Source organism: Bos mutus, chromosome 7, assembly GCF_027580195.1.
Source record: "Bos mutus isolate GX-2022 chromosome 7, NWIPB_WYAK_1.1, whole genome shotgun sequence".
NCBI classification, from domain to species: Eukaryota; Metazoa; Chordata; class Mammalia; order Artiodactyla; family Bovidae; genus Bos; species Bos mutus.
In genome coordinates, this window is record NC_091623.1 from 90,450,700 (window position 1) to 90,466,308 (window position 15,609).

The following is a 15,609-nucleotide window of genomic DNA, read 5'->3' on the forward strand; positions in this document are numbered from 1 at the left end:
CACCCCCTCTCTTCCCCTCTGCAGGGGTCCATCTATCCCTCCACACACCACCCAGAGGTTTTCTTGAGTATCACTCTGTCTCACTGAGCCCTAAAGCTCAGCCGCCCACCCTCTGTAGACTCTGAATCCTCTACGCACCTCTCCCTCCTCAGGCCTCCAGATCCAGCTGGGACTCCTTGCATCTTTCAGGGAGGTATTACAACATTCTTGTTACTCTGCATAGAAAAACTAAAGGACCACGTTCTAAGCATCCCTCCCTCAGCCCTCCCCTCGTGTTGGGGTCCAGTGTTCCCTGTGCTCCAGCAGCACCCTGTCCTTAGCGTCCAGCCAGCCAGTTGTACTCACTCTGCAGGTCAAGTCAGAAACCCAGTGACCAGAGCTTAAGTGAGCTTGGAGGTTGAGTGGAGTCCCTAAAAATCAGCATGTGTAGCAGCTGGGCTGAGAGACAAGAAATCAGGAGGCTTACCTTCTGGGATCAGATCACAGGGTGAGAGGAGTTCCTAGGGGGTCTCCTGGTCTCCAAACTAGAATAAAGGGTGGTGGCTGCACAGTGAGGAACAGATTGAGGGATGGCTGGTCCTATGGAGTTAGTTGGGAACCAAAAGTTATCCTTTATAAACTGTTTCCAGGGGCACTTCCCTGGTGGTCCAGTGGCTACGACCCTATGTTCCCAGTGCAGGGGGCCTGGGTTCAATCCCTGGTCGGGGAACTAGATCCCACATGGTGCAACTAAGACCTGGCCCAGCCAAATAAATACATTAAAAAAAAAACTGTTTCCAGAGAGAGGCAAAATTAGTGGGCACTTCTTGTAACTCAGAAGCATTAAAGCACACACATTCACAAATGAAGTTATAGACAAATGCAAACAGACATAACAGAATTCATACTTGTAAAAACCAAAGAAGAAAAAGCACAAAGAGAGAAGAATGCCTTGCATGGGAATGATAAATATCAAATTCAACAAGATGATTATCCCTAGGGTGAGAAGGAGGGAAGGGGTAAGGAGTGAAGCTTCCATTTGTAATGTTTTCGTTCTTAAAATTCTTTGAAATAAATGTGACAGACTATTGAGATGAACAGAACTGGTGACTGGACCAGAGAGACTTAGTATATTATAGTCTGTACTTTTCAGTGTGCTTGAGAAATTGCTTTAAAAAAAAAATCAAAGGATAATGACTTCAGGGAATCAGTTGGGATGTACAGCCGGCAGGCTTGGGGGCGGGGGCGGGGTTAGAGCAAGTGCTTGGGATCCGGTGAAGGAGAGATGAGCAGGCAGACTCAAGCTCCTGAAGGTGGCAGGGGACGTGAAAGGAGGGGCCTAGGAGTAAGATCAAAGCACTGTCAGAGTTGAGGGCCGGGCCCAGGGTAGTCCAGATGTTCAAGGAAGTGAAAGCGCGGGAGAGAGCGGTGAGGTGTGTGCGCAGAGGGTGTGTGCCCTGTAAGCCCCATAGACGTGGCAGCTCCGGGTAGGGACCCAGCTGAGGCAACCGGCTCTCCTTTGCCCGGCTGGCCGCCAGTCCCAAGAGAGCCTTGCACAGCCGGACAATGCATCAGGTAGATTCTCAGCTCACCCCCTTCTGCCAGGCTGGTGAGACTCCCGCAATCAAGGGCTCCAAGTCTTGCACCAGCCTCTGCTTCCCTTTTCCCCCTGTACATCCGGAACTGCTTCCCCACCCCCTACCCTGGGAGCTCTGTGGCCAGGGCCCTAGAGAGCGCAAGACTTTCAAGCAGGGGAGGTGAGGTAGGTATTAAGCTTTAAAGATGCCAAAGGACAGGTGCTGGGGATGGGTGGGGTGGACAATGTGACTCAGGAACTAAAGGGAGTGGGTTTTTACTGGCCAACCCCCCCTGGAACCCAGTTGCCTACCCATGGGGATGGCCAGGCTGAGGCTTAGAGTTAGGGGAGGGTCTCCATCCCAAGGGCTGCTCCTTATGGTCCAGCTGGGGAAGGGAAGACCAGGGGGAGAGCTTCTTGAGCCTGTGATAACCTTGCCAGCTCTGGGGCCTATGGTTTGGAGATTTGCTACCTTGATAGTAAACCCCATCACCACCCAATACTTAGCAGGGTAGAGACAGACAGAGGTAGGGATCATGACCCCCAGCTTTAGGCAGAAGAATGCTGGGACCCTGAAAGAGATAGAGGCTGGCAGGGGGTCTCCTTAGTCCATCTTGGACGGAACCAGGAATCCCCTGTGAGTGTTCCATAACCTACAGCGCCCACCACAACCTGATCCGGAAGTGGATATTATGGGGTGAGGTATAGATCTTACCTCCCCCAAGCCTCTGGGGTTCATGCCTCCTCTTCCTCTCTCCCTCCCCTGGAGTCCAGCCTTCTTCCTACCATGTGGGTGGGGAGTAGTGGGAACCTAAGAAGCTGGACACAATGACTCCCTTTTCCCGGGACTGAAAGGAATAGTTGCTCACTGACCCCTGGCCAAGACAAGGGAGAGCAGTCCAAAATGTGCTAGGACTCCTGACCCAAGACATTAGATGTATTTAGGAATTTTGCTAGAGACCTGGGAAGAGAGATCAGTGGGAGAGGACTTGGTGGGGGAAGGAAGGATAAACTTTATATGCTAGGCTGTAATAAAGCCCCTCTCTTTGTCCCTTTCTGAATGACTTTGTCTCCTGATCTCTGTTTTGTCCCCTCTGTTCTCTGTATTTATCTTCATTTCTATCTCTTTATCTCTCTCTCTCCTTGTATCTTCCTCGTTTTCTCTGTATCCCCTTGTCTCTTTCTTTCATTCTATCTATTGCTATGTATTTATCTCTATGTTTTTCTGTCTCTGCCATCTCTTTCTACTTCACCATGTCTTTACTGTCTCTCTGTCTCTGTCTGTTTGTCCCTCTCTCAGTTCCCTTTGGGTGTCTATCTCTCTCTAGCTTGGTCTTTCTCTGTGTGTACATGCCCATGTCACCCTCTCCCTCTACCGCTTCCCTCGCAGGCTGGCCACCATCCATGGCTTTCTCCAACTGTCAATGGCTCAGCAGGGCAGGAGCCCCAGAAGCAGCTTCCGGAGGTGCTGGGTGGGGCCTGGGACCCTCGTCCAGTGGTCGGGCTGCCCCTGCTTACCATCATCGTCGCTGTCTTTGTCTTGCTGGCAGTCTGTATTGTGGTGGCGGTCCACTTTGGGCCAAGGCTGCACAAAGGCCATGCCACTCTCACCACAGAGCCACCATCCCCAAAGCCAGAGGGCGGCATCTACCTCATCCGCTGGCGCATGCTGGGCCATCAGGACAGTCACGAAGACCCCCAGCAGAAACCTCCAGGCCCTGACTCCCACCCCGTGCCAGATGGGCCCAGGTTCAGCATCAATGAAGTCACGTTTCTGTAGGAGGGAGACTTTGGAAAGTTGGCCTCAGCTGTGTCAGAACAAGAAACTGGACAGAATAGTGCATGCTAAGTTGCTTTAGTCATGTCGACTCTGCGACCCTATGGACTATCACCCACTAGGCTCCTTTTTCCACGGGATCCTCCAGGCAAGAATACTGGAGTGGGTTGCCATGCCCTCCACCAGGGGATCTTCCCAACCTGGGGAATGAACTCGAGACTGCCTATGTCTCCTGAGTTACAGGTGGGTTCTTTACACACTGAGCCACCTGGGAAGCCCGGACAGAGAAGTAGGGCAAAAGCAAACCGGGGCTTGGGCCTCAGAGCTTCAGAAGGGCACAGCTGGACTCACTGGAGCTGCCCTCTCAGCAGAGTATTTGTAGAAGAAGCCCTGTGAGGACCAAAATAATAGAAGAAACTTGAGAGCCCTGCCCAGAAACACGCTGCTGTGAGCGTTCCCAGTGCCCAAAGCCACCCTAACAAACCTACCCCCTTCTCTTCAGGAAGCATCAGACCCCTGAACCTCCTCCTCTGAATTCCTACTCCCTCCTCCACTCCTTATCTCCCCTTTTGGTGTCAAAGTGAGTTCAGCTGGGGAGATTCCACCATCCACCCCACCCTTGTGTAAGGATGTCAGAGGTTCCTGGTGGAGGCCCTGTCCCCATAGCCCCCAGGTCCTGTGAGGGCAACCAGAGAGAGCCAAGTCAAAGAACCTAGGGGTCTGCCTTCTCTGGGACTCAGGAAAGGAAGGCAGATCCACTGCCCTTCACTAACTGAGCTTTGGCTGTCAGGTCCCCAGCCTTGCCAACTTCCAAGGGCCCTAAAAGCCCTAAGCACCACTTGCATGTGTGCACGCTAAGTCGGTTCAGTCATGTTCAACTCTTTGCAACCTGATGGACTCTAGCCCTCCAGGCTCCTCTGTCCATGGGATTTCCCAGGCAAGAATACTGGAGTGGGCTGCCAAGCCCTCCTTCAGGATATCTTCCCGACCTAGGGATCGATATCTGTTACGTCTGTTACGTCTCCTGCGTTGGCAGGAGGGTTCTTTACTACTGATGCCATCTAGGGAGCCCGCTTGTAGATTCCCAAGTTGTTTTTGAATTACCTCCACCATCTTGGGGCAAGACTCTATCTCACTTTCCCAGGATTGGGTAGGGGAAATTGGGGGGCTTTCATTACCTCCCACTTTCTGTGTGAGTTGGCCTGTTGGAACCAGTCTAGAAGTTACCACAGGACATTTCCCAGATCCAGAACCTTCCAGCTGGTAGGAAAACAGGAAAGGAAAAGGAGGTCTGTGGAGGTTGTCTGGGGAAATGAAGGAGTGGAGGTTCCTGCAGAAGGAGGGACATGGAGGTTGGGAAGATGCAGGAGGCAGGGAAGGCAGAGCTGAGCCTCTCAATGGCTCTCTGGAAAGGCTTCCCTTCCTTGGACACCCTTGAACTTCACTTGACTTGTGCAGTCAAGAACATGCAGACAGACATTTGTGGAGGGACTTCTGGACTTTACTCTGGGGAACGCCTGAGTGCAACAAGTCAACCTTGGGGAGTGCCCTCGGAAATACCCCAGCACAATCAAGGACTCTGGAAAATAACAGATGAAGAGGAACAGAGACTAATGTGTGCAGAGGACTGGCCTCCACTGGGATTGGTAAGAGGCAGCTATAATGTTAATAGTTGCTCCTTCTTGTGGGCCCATTATGTGCTGGGCTCCAGGCTCATCTGTGGACCTACAGATATTGTAATGTTTACTCCTCATACAGCCTTAGGAGGAGGAGGAGCCACTGTTATCCCCATTTACATTTGGGGATATCAAGACCGCAGCAGGACCCAGGTACTAAGTGGTAGAGTCAGGCCTTGAACCTGGGACTGGCAGACTTCACAGTCTGGGCACCATGTTGGGGGCTGGGTGGGTAGGTAAAGATCTTATTGGGCTGATTTTTAGGTATTGGAGTGACTGATGTGATGTTGGGGGATCCTCAGGGGCAGAATGGCTGGCACAGTGGGGGAGGGGTGGGGACTGTTTCCCCTTCACTCCCTTGGCTCTGTCATCCTTGGGGGCAGTGGGTTGCTTCTGACAAATGTGTGTCTCTGTGGAGTTTTTTTCCATAGTAATGCTGTACTCAGAAATTCATATTGAGCATTTGTGATAAAAACAAAGATGGGAGAGAGGGAATAAGTCTTGGGTGGAATGGATGGAAGTGGCAGAAATAGGCTGTCTGGCCTCCCAGATGGGGGCAACTTTGCCCCCACAGTGGTTGCCGCAGTGGATCAGTTCTAACAATGATGGCACAAAGTGTGGCAGGTGAGTAGCCAGCTGTGTTGTCCAAGATCTCCAGAGTATATCCCATCACCTCACACAAACTCTCCTCCGCCTTATTCAGGGGAGTCTCATCCGGGGACATTTATTCAGTAGCCACTGCTTCTTTGAGTAGTCCCTTTGCCCAGGACACAGCTGTGTTTACTCCTTATGGCATCTCTGTGCTGGCTCAGGTCCCTCCCTCTCCCCCAAGTCACCCACTGAAGACAGGACATTGAACGGCCAGGTGAAGTGGGATGCTTCCCAGCTCCATGCTCTCAACCTGACTGGTGGGCTCTGTCTACATTGAAATGATGGCCACTATCCTACGGCCCTGAGCTAGTACGAGGAGGCATGTAAGGAACTGTGTGCAAGCAGATTCAGACACTGTAATAAAGGGCAACCGCTGTATCAGAGACTGGCCAGAAAAAGATGGCATACTCAAATAAATAACCTGAAGAGTGTTTAAAAAGGGGACTACTTAAGAACTTCCCTGTTAGGCCAGTGCTTAACACTCTGTTCTTCCACTGTATGGGGCTCAGGTTCAATCCTGGGTCAGCGAACTAAAATCCCACATGCCGTGTGATGCGCCAAAACATTTTTTTTTATTTGTAATTTAAAAAAATTTTAATAAAAATTAAAGGGGATTATTTAGAAAGGGCAGGTATAAGGAAACTACAAGTGAGAGGGAGCATTCCAGGTGAGCATCAGTGAGATGGCAGTACCATCGTCAGGCCTGAAGAGGGATGGGGAGGAGCAAGTTAATGAAACCTGGAGATAGACAGGGTTACTGAAAGGATCCTTTAGGTCTAGAGATGAAGAGAGCCCACAGTGACCTTGAAACTCCTGGGAGGGACATGGGAGAATAAATATCCCAGCCTCACCCCCCTCCACTCCCTTCTCTCACTGCGGCTTCCCATTGTCTGAATGTGACCAGAAGTCAGAGGGCGAGGGTGCCTGTTGATGCCATCCTAGGACAGAGGAGAGGTGGAGGGTAGGTCTGAGCATCCAATGGAGGACACCTGGAAGATCCCTTAAATTTACCTTATTTATAATAAGTAAATATGACCTTATAATAAGTTTACATTTTTTATTTTTTTAAGGATTTTTTCATTTATTTATTATTATTTTGGCTGTGCTGGGTCCTTGTTGCTGCATACACGCTTTGTCTGGTTGCAGAGAGCAGGGGCTATTCTTAGTTGCAGTGCATGGGCTTCTCATTGCGGTGGCTTCTCTTGTTGCAGAGCACAGGCTCTAGGCATGGCCTTCAGTAGTTGTGGCACACATGCTCAATAGTTGTGGCTCACGGGCTCTGGAGCACAGGCTCAGTAGTTGTGGAGTACAGGCTTAGCTGCTCTGAAGCATGTGGAATCTTCCCACACCAGGGATCAAACTCACATCCCCGACATTGGCAGATGGATTCTTAACCACTGGGCTACCAGGGAAGCCCCTGACCTGGCATTTAGAGTTTGCAGAAAACCTATACAGCCATACTACTCATAACTACCCTGTGAGGTATATAGGGCAATGATTATAATCCCATTTCATAGATGAGGACACTGAGGCTCAGAGAGGTAAAACAACTTGCCCAAGGTCACAGGATTCATCTTGAAATGTCAAGTCCAAGGACCTTCTCTGAGAGGGCAGAAATCTTTTTATTATAGCATGTTGAGCCACAAAGAATTCAGGTTTATCTATCCAGTTTTACCATTTTGTATGGTGTTCTGTGGTAAGTATTTTTGTAAAATAAAGAAAAAAAAAAAACAATAATAAACCAAGGACAATCAATGCTTATTAAACTCTAAAATATTATTTTCTACTAGGCTAAGTAAGGATTGTTCCTTAATTACAAATTGATTATATTACTGCAGCTTTCCCTTTCTGCAGCCAAAATATCCTTTTTCTTCCCTAAATGCCCTTTTTCCTGTGTCCTGTAAAGTGAGATAAAAATATAAGGATCCAGCATCTATAGCACCTTTTGATGGTGGTGTTTCTGGCTGTTAGAAATCTTTCACTAAAAACTAATATGTCTATTTCAGAATAGCTAATTTAAATTTATGGTTAAACTACAAGTTCTACATTCCACAAATGGAAAATTAATGTTGAAACTAGTTTTTAATGCTTTATATACATTTATCCCTTCAAGACTCAGTCCCAACGCATATGCAGTTTTTAACGTGATTCACATCTCTGGTTTCATTTGCTACCTTTCTCCATATCTCCATTAGGTCTTTGCAGTAAGTTTTTTACATGTGACTTCTAAAGTTTTATATTACTAAGCTCTGGAAAATATGAATTTTTATGTTGGTTTGGAAAATTCATGAATTGAAACTTTATTAACTTAAAGTTTAATTCAGAATGATTTGTTGGCTTGCTTCAAATATTAATCACTACAAAAAGAAAAGTCACTGGACTATGGAAGGAAGAAATGATAATTAAACTGGACCTGGAGGCTCATAAAAATGAGGGCATTAGTGGTATCAAACTTTTTACTTAAAAAACAAACAAACAGAAAACCCTCCAAATTCATTAAGCAGCCTTCTTCGGTCAAGTATAAATATCATCTCCCACATCTCAGCTGTATGTACTCTCTTTAGACACTAACATACATATCTATATATTTGAAATATCTAAAGTACTGAACAGAGAAGGCAATGGCACCCCACTCCAGTACTTTTGCCTGGAAAATCCCATGGACAGAGGAGCCTGGTAGGCTGCAGTCCATGGGGTCACTAGAGTCAGACACGACTGAGTGACTTGACTTTCACTTTTCACTTTCATGCATTGGAGAAGGAAATGGCAACCCACTCCAGTATTCTTGTCTGGAGAATCCCAGGGACAAGGGAGCCTGGTGGGCTGCCGTCTATGGGGTCGCGCAGAGTTAGACACGACTGAAGCGACTTAGCAGCAGCAGCAGCAGGCCTCCAGCTGCTGAAGAAAGAAATCCTTTCAGAGTCTCAGGGTTGGCCAGGGGCTCAGGAAAGGTGACTGGGGCCTCAGAAGACATCCGAGCGGAGCGGGAGAGGCTTTTCCAGGCCACTGATGAGGAGCTCAGGCTCTTGGGACAGTACAGAGGAACCGGGCATCACTGAGGTCTCTGTGCTACCCATGGTAACCTCCCTTTCCTCCTGCCGAAGGTGCTGGAGAATTTCCTGTGACAAGGAGAAGCTGCTTCCCTCTGCAGGTTCTGGAATGAGGAGGGGAATGTGTAGGGGGGTGAAGGCCTCACACACACCCACTCCAGCACACCCAGAGGACTTGCTGGGGGTCTCCTCCAACCCTCCTTCTGCCACCTCCTCCCCACCCCTAGCCATTGGGACTGGAGTTTCATGAAATCCTAGAGCCAGCAGTGGTTTTAGAGACAAGAGAATTCTACCCTCCTACTTTTAGAGATGATACATTAGAGATGAAAGGGACAGAGACCTGCCTAAGGTCACAGAGCAAGGGAGTGACACTGCTGAGGCTGCAGTCCTGGTGTCTTGGTGGGTGGCTGGGGGCTATCTGCTTCCTCTGGCACTCTAGATGAAGGAAGAGACCCCTGGAGCCACCTCTTCATGCTCCACCCAGGACCCATAGCCAAAGACCTCAGAAAGCCATTGGGTGTCCCATGGTGGGGAGAGAGGACCTTCTTCAAGGGAGACAGGGGCAGGGCTTGAATGCCCTGACCACTCAGGAAGGCTGAGGACTGTCCTATCTCCTGCTGACCCCCTGGGAGGCCCTTGAGGCCCCCAACCCTTCCTGTCCTTCAGCTTGTCACCCCCTTACCCTGGTAGACAATGAGGCGGCAGTTGTTCTGAGACTCAGGGGCATTTGCCAGGATGTCTTCAAGTGTCCGGCAGAAGAGTTTGGCTTGTTCCAGCCGATCTTCCCGGCTAAAGCCAGCTCGGCCATCCTGTGACATGGCAAACAGGGTCTGCAAGGGGGTGGCGTATTCCAGGACACAGACGCCTGCCTGGAGGAGGTAAAAGGAAGATAAGACTCAGCCAGAGGTCAGGCGGACAGACTCTGGACTCCACTGCTCAATCTGTAGGGGTGGAGTCTGGGAGGTGGCCACCGGATGGGGTCGATGACCTTTGCCTGTGAACCCCACTCCTAAAATCACAGCCAGGGACTGCATTAAATTTACCCTTCCCAGATCCTTCGTCTAGGCTGTCAACTACTTCAGCTGGATGTCAAGTCCGGGGACTGGACTCTGGGTTCAACTCTGCTTGGGTTCCCCACAGCCTACATGAAATCCTTCAGACATTCTCTCGATCTTCATCTGGGCAGCTTTATGTTCCAGAGCATGGTATACTCAGGGTGAAATCGTCCACTTCCGCCCTGGTTCTCTGAGTCTCAGTGTCCTCTTCTACAAAGCAGGGGTCATAACAGTCCCTACACCACAGAGTGGTGGTGAGGATTCCATGAGGTGGTCAGATGAAGCACCTGGAAGAGCATCTGGCTTGTAATAAGTGCTCAATAAATGTTACTAGGAATTCCATGGTGGTCCAGTGGTAAGGACTCCATGCTAGGGTTCAATCCTTGTTCAGAAAACTAATATCTCGCAAGCCTCACGATACGGTCATAAATAAATAAATAAATAAATGTTACTTAATCATCATCACTCAGAACCTAATTTTGCCCAGCCCTGGGACCGATCAGAGAAACTGAGGCACAGAGAAGGGCAGTGAATTTTCATCACGGCTTGGCCAGGGCTCGGAGTTCTGAGTCTCTAGGCCTGACCCCTTCCCAGTGCCACCTGCTTCCCTGCACACGCACCCGCTGCCCATTTTCCAGAAGCTCATAGATGCTGTTGGTGTAAACCCGGCCCTTGATGCCAGCACGGTCGGCACTCTGCTGGGGCAGCTCATGTAGGAAGCGAATGTTGGGGTCAGCCACGTTCAGGTCGTCAGGCACCCCACAGTCCAATGGGAAGAGGATGTGCAGCCGGTGGCTCCCTGCACCCTGTAGCGTGTTGTTGTGGAACTGATTGTAAATTTGGATCCGGGCCGGGAGCCCTAGGGTGGAGAGGTCCAAGAAGTCATTTCCACCAACTCTGTCTCCCAACAAACTCAGGACAGAGATGCAGGCCCTTGCTGCCCTCACTGTGTGGGTGCAAGAGCCCTGGGGGGCCAGCCCACAGGCATTGCCTGGGGGGCCAGGAGAGGCAGAGCATTAGGCAATAATGTTTCACCTACTCCCACCACCCCTTTCTCCCCCTCACTTGACCTTTGTCCAGATTTCTGTTAGCCCCATTCTTTCCCACTACAGCTTTCAGAGCTCTGAAAGGCAGGCAGATCCCTGGGAGTTGCCATGCCCAGCAACCCCAGGTGCACTGAACTAGACCTCTAGCTGAAGCCCTGCTGTCTAGCAAAGGCAGCCATGAGATGGGGGAGAACCACAGCCCTGGCCAGCAAGTTAGAAGAATGAGATGCGATTTGTAAGTTTCCAGTGGGGTAGTCAAGGGTCCAGGGTCTGGACAGGCCTGTGTTCGAATTCTGCTTCCTCCTATAGCTAAGGTGTGTGACTTTGGACAAGTCACTTTATCTCTCAGAACATCTCTGATGTTCTTAACTCTAAAACAAGGGTGATGATTATCCTGTCCTCACAGAAGTGAAAGTGAAAGTCGCTCAGTCGTGTCCTATTCTTTGCCACCCCATGGACTATAGAGTCCATGGAATTCTGTAGGCCAGAATACTGGAGTGGGTAGCCTTTCCCTTCTCCAGGGGATGTGAATTAAAAGAGAAACTGTAAATGAAGGGCATACAGCTTGCAGAAAATATTTATTGAAAGAATTCATGGGTGACTTGGGACAAGTCCCTTAATGGATCTAAGCCCCGAATTTCTTCCTGCAAACCAGGCATAATAGTAATAGCCTTCAAGCCTATAAGATCGCTTTTGGAATCATATGGTTTGTTAGACTGAAAATGCTTTGAAGGAAGCTCAAATCTGTGTTCCGTGATGACCTCGACGGGTAGAATGGGGGTGGCGTGGGAGGGAGGCCCAAGAGGGAGGGGATATATGTATACACATAGCTGATTTAATTCATTGTACAGCAGACACTAACAACATTGTAAAGCAACTATACTCCCAACAGCAATAAATAAATAAAGTTTTGGAAAAATAAATAGCAACTGAGAACTCTTGGGGAAAGAAAAAGAAAATGCTTTGAAAAATATAGTGACTTCTGGAAACAAGGTTGCGTATCTTACTGTCTGTCTTGTAGATCTAGAAATGGGGGCATAGAGGACGGCCCACCTGGCAGGATCAGCCTCAGGTATCCAATATAATATGACCAGGCCAGCCCATGAGCCACGTTGAAGTTCCTTTTTTCACAGATTGCAGAGACCTCTGCTGGGGCCAGGCCCTGTGAACAGCAGGGTGGGGCCTGAGGACCTCCATGAAGGATAACGAGAGCGCTCCTCCCCCAAGATTTCCCAACCTCCTGCCAATTGGCTCCCTTCTCTGCCATTGCTGAACCCAGACAATTCTAGGCTCTAGTCCAAGGGTCAGCTTCTAAACTGATCCCATTCCCAGTACTGAGCTCAGAGCAGGTCACAATAGCCGCACCTCCACCCAACCAGATCCTCCACCTCCCTGTATGTGATACCTGGAGTCCCAGGAGGATGTTAAGTGCCTGTGAGAGGCCCAGGAGAGCAAGCATCCAAGTGAAGGGCAGGTCAGCCATGTTTGGGAGGGAGCAGTAGAAATAGCAGGACAGCAGCAGCAGGGCCCCGCAGCGCATGGAGGAGCACAGGCAGGCCCGCACAGCCCTCCAGTAGCTGCCGTGGTACCTGCAGGTGACATGCAAGTTCCAGACTCCAGCCCAGCTCAACCAGAGAGGGGCAGGAGGTACTTCAGGGAGTCACCTGGAGTGGACGTGGCACAGCTCCTCGGCCAGACTGCAGATTCCCTTGATTAGCAGTCCCATCTGCTGGGAGGCCAGGTGGAGCACCAACCACTTGAGAGTGTAGTCTGGTGGCTCCCCCAGGCCCCAAAGGGCCACCAGACAGGCACTTAGCAGGACCAAGGCTGCCTTTTGGGCCCTAAGACCCCTGGGCTGTGGGATGGATGGATGCAGGCTGGAGTGAGGCATCTGTGGGTACCAAGAAATCCATGGTTGTTCTCCCCTCACTCTCCTACAGTTCCAGGACTGAGGCCCTGAGTGCGCATATCCCCCAGCTCTCCAGTTCCCTGGTGCCCAGCCATACCCAGAAAATGCTCCTGGAGACACCTCTAGGGGACAGGTTGGGCATACAGCATCCCAGAGCTCCAACCCAAAAAGATTTGTTGCAAACAGAGTAGGTGGAGAAAGAAATGCATGCACACATGAGTTGGAGCAAACTCGGGGAAACAGTGAAGGACAAGGAAGCCTGGCGTGCCATAGTCCATGGGGATGCAAAAAATCGGACATGACTTAGCAACTGAACAACACATACACACCTCACCCAACCCCAGTGAGACCACAAGTGTGGTGAAGAAAGAAGACAGCGACTACCCCAGACCCAGACCTGAAAGTGTCCTGTGAGGTACCACTCAGCAGGGGACCAGGGCTTCCCTCTCCCCACAGTCCACCCCAGGGAGGACCTTAGGCAGCAAAGCTGTAAACCATAGTCCAGAGGGTGGAGGCACCCACCTCTGCCACCTCTGTAGGGTCCTCAGCCTTAGAGCTCTGGCTGGCCGGCTCCTGATCTTACCTTCTACCTCTCAGACTGCAGGTTGTTTCTGGAAGATCACAGGAAGAGAAGGCCCAGCACAGGGGCTCCCAGCAACCAAGGGTGGCCTCTCAGGGTAGAGCCTGAAAAATGAAAGGTTAAAAACAACTGCTGCTTTCTCCACAGCACTCCAGCGCTGGCATCTCACCAGACCACAGCCTCACTGTGCTTGCTGAGGAGGTTATTTCCTGCCTCCCAGGGCATTCTGGTCAGCCACGCCTGCCTTGGGGTGAGGGAGAAAGCATGAGAAGGCCCCTGTTCCATTGTCCACCCCTCAAATCGAGGGTGTTCAGAAACCCTCTCACACTCTTCACAGCCACAGCCCTGAACACCAGCTGCCCCTCAAGCCCCCCAGTCAAACACACTCTACCAACACCCTCGTGAGACTCACACACCCAGCCAAGCATACACACTGCACCATGCTGCCCTGCCTGGTGGTTTTATTCTGATTTGCAAATGCAGATCCTCTTTTTTTGAAGACTGTGACATCAGACTAGAGGCGGGGAAAATGAAGAGTTATTTCCTGTAACAATAGCCTTCTAGTAAAAACACTTAGTGGGAGCCAAAGGGCTGCTGAAGTGTGGGGTTTTGGCTCTCTATAGGAAGTATTATAGCAACACTTGTGACTTCCCAGAGAGAACCTGGTGCTTCCAGCTAAAAAGGCAGTTGAGTGGATAATGATAGTAATAACGATAGTAATAACGATAATAATAATGATAATGCTGCTAAGTCGCTTCAGTCGTGTCCAACTCTGTGTGACCCCGTAGACGGCAGCCCACCAGGCTCCCCGTCCCTGGGATTCTCCAGGCAAGAACACTGGAGTGGGTTGCCATTTCCTTCTCCAATGCATGAAAGTGAAAAGTGAAAGGGAAGTCGCTCAGTCATGTCCAACTCTTCGCGACCCCATGGACTGCAGCCTACCAGGCTCTTCCGTCCATGGGATTTTCCAGGCAAGAGTTCTGGAGTGGGGTGCCATCGCCTAATAATTAAGTGCTTACTGTGCTCCAGACATTATGCCAAGTGTTACATATATTGTTTCACTTAGTCCACTCAGCCACCCTATCAAGAAGGTATAATACTATCTCATGTTCTAATGAGGTGGATGAAACTGGAGCCTATTATACAGAGTGAAGTAAGCCAGAAGGAAAAACATAAATACAGTATACTAACGCATATATATGGAATTTAGAAAGATGGTAACAATAACCCGGTGTACGAGACAGCAAAAGAGACACTGATGTATAGAACAGTCTTATGGACTCTGTGGGAGAGGGAGAGGGTGGGAAGATTTGGGAGAATGACATTGAAACATGTAAAATATCATGTAAGAAACTAGTTGCCAATCCAGGTTCGATGCACGATACTGGATGCTTGGGGCTAGTGCACTGGGACGACCCAGAGGGATGGTATGGAGAGGGAGGAGGGAGGAGGGTTCAGGATGGGGAACACATGTATACCTGTGGCGGATTCATTTTGATACTTGGCAAAACTAATACAATTATGTAAAGTTTAAAAATAAAATAAAAAAAAATACTATCTCATGGACAATCTGAGCTTCAGTGAGGTGAATTAACTTGCCCCTGTCCCCCCCGCTAGTAAAGGAGGGAGTGGGGACATGAATCAGGTGGATGACTTCAAAATCCAGCTGGCTCTGTGCTTTGATTCCCCAGAAAGGGGTGGAAGGACCAGGGTCAGATTTCATGCTTGCATTTTTCCGGAGGGTGGAGAGTGCTTCTGGCCATTTTCTGGCACACCAGTAAGCTGATCAGATTCGAGAAGAGGGCAGGCACAGGAGTGGGATTGGGACAGAAGCCACAGAGCAGAAGCGGTCCATATATTTCCAGGCCAGAGGGTACTTGCCTAGACCCTTCCCCACATCCCAACCAGACACAAGAAGACACACCATGTTCATAGATGCCACTGGCCTCTTGAGAGCAAGGAGGCTCCCAGAAAACTCTCATTTTTAAAAATAATTTTCCAAGAATGGAGAAAATTCTCTGCACTTTCTCTCCCCTACAAAGGCTCACAAAGGGGGCCCCTCTGCGGTGGACAAGGGCTCTGGTGCTTCAAAACCAAAGAAAATCAAGGTTGTCAAAGAAAACTTCTGAGCAGAGTCCTCCCAGAGTAGGCAACTCCACAGCTGTCCCAAACTCCCCCTGTGCCAAGCAACCTTTGGCTTTTACTATCCTGCCCTGCCTTCCAGATGTTGGGAAAGATTGAAGGCAGGAGGAGAAGGGGACGACAGAGGATAAGATGGTTAGATGGCATCACCGACTCAATGGACATGAA

At 49.9% G+C, this 15,609-nt stretch overlaps 2 protein-coding genes across 7 annotated transcripts; one reads left to right on the forward strand and one right to left on the reverse strand.

Annotated features, from left to right (window-relative positions):
• Positions 1–246: 246 nt before the first annotated feature.
• On the forward strand, positions 247–6,556 carry SMIM33 (small integral membrane protein 33). Its single transcript, XM_070374439.1, has one exon. It carries the CDS (start codon positions 2,616–2,618, stop codon positions 3,333–3,335), a length of 720 nt encoding a protein of 239 aa, XP_070230540.1. The 5' UTR covers positions 247–2,615; the 3' UTR covers positions 3,336–6,556.
• Positions 6,557–7,722: 1,166 nt separating this feature from the next.
• STING1 (stimulator of interferon response cGAMP interactor 1) lies at positions 7,723–13,824 on the reverse strand. Of its 6 annotated transcripts, none has more exons than XM_005900180.2 (8): positions 13,716–13,824; positions 13,303–13,403; positions 12,475–12,701; positions 12,216–12,399; positions 11,864–11,972; positions 10,385–10,623; positions 9,392–9,578; positions 7,723–8,813 (listed from the first exon to the last, which is right to left on the reverse strand). In XM_005900180.2, exons 3-8 carry the CDS (start codon positions 12,699–12,701, stop codon positions 8,623–8,625), a joined length of 1,137 nt encoding a protein of 378 aa, XP_005900242.1. In that variant the 5' UTR covers positions 13,303–13,403; positions 13,716–13,824; the 3' UTR covers positions 7,723–8,622. The 6 variants fall into 6 exon arrangements, with proteins under 6 accessions (XP_005900242.1, XP_070230536.1, XP_070230535.1 ...); XM_070374435.1 differs by having other exon boundaries at positions 13,712–13,730; XM_070374434.1 differs by lacking the exon at positions 13,716–13,824 and adding an exon at positions 13,485–13,705.
• Between the last annotated feature and the right edge of the window lie 1,785 nt (positions 13,825–15,609).

What these genes read in the sequence shown, in the direction of transcription:
- STING1 (XM_005900180.2), bottom strand. Translation starts at nt 12,701, where the DNA reads ATGCCTCACTCCAGCCTGCATCCATCCATCCCACAGCCCAGGGGTCTT. An exon ending in CTGTGCCACGTCCACTCCAG is followed by an intron (nt 12,400 to 12,474) that starts GTGACTCCCTGA and finishes TGTCACCTGCAG; the next exon opens with GTACCACGGCAGCTACTGGA. An exon ending in ACATCCTCCTGGGACTCCAG is followed by an intron (nt 11,973 to 12,215) that starts GTATCACATACA and finishes TGCTGTTCACAG; the next exon opens with GGCCTGGCCCCAGCAGAGGT.
- SMIM33 (XM_070374439.1), top strand. Translation starts at nt 2,616, where the DNA reads ATGACTTTGTCTCCTGATCTCTGTTTTGTCCCCTCTGTTCTCTGTATT.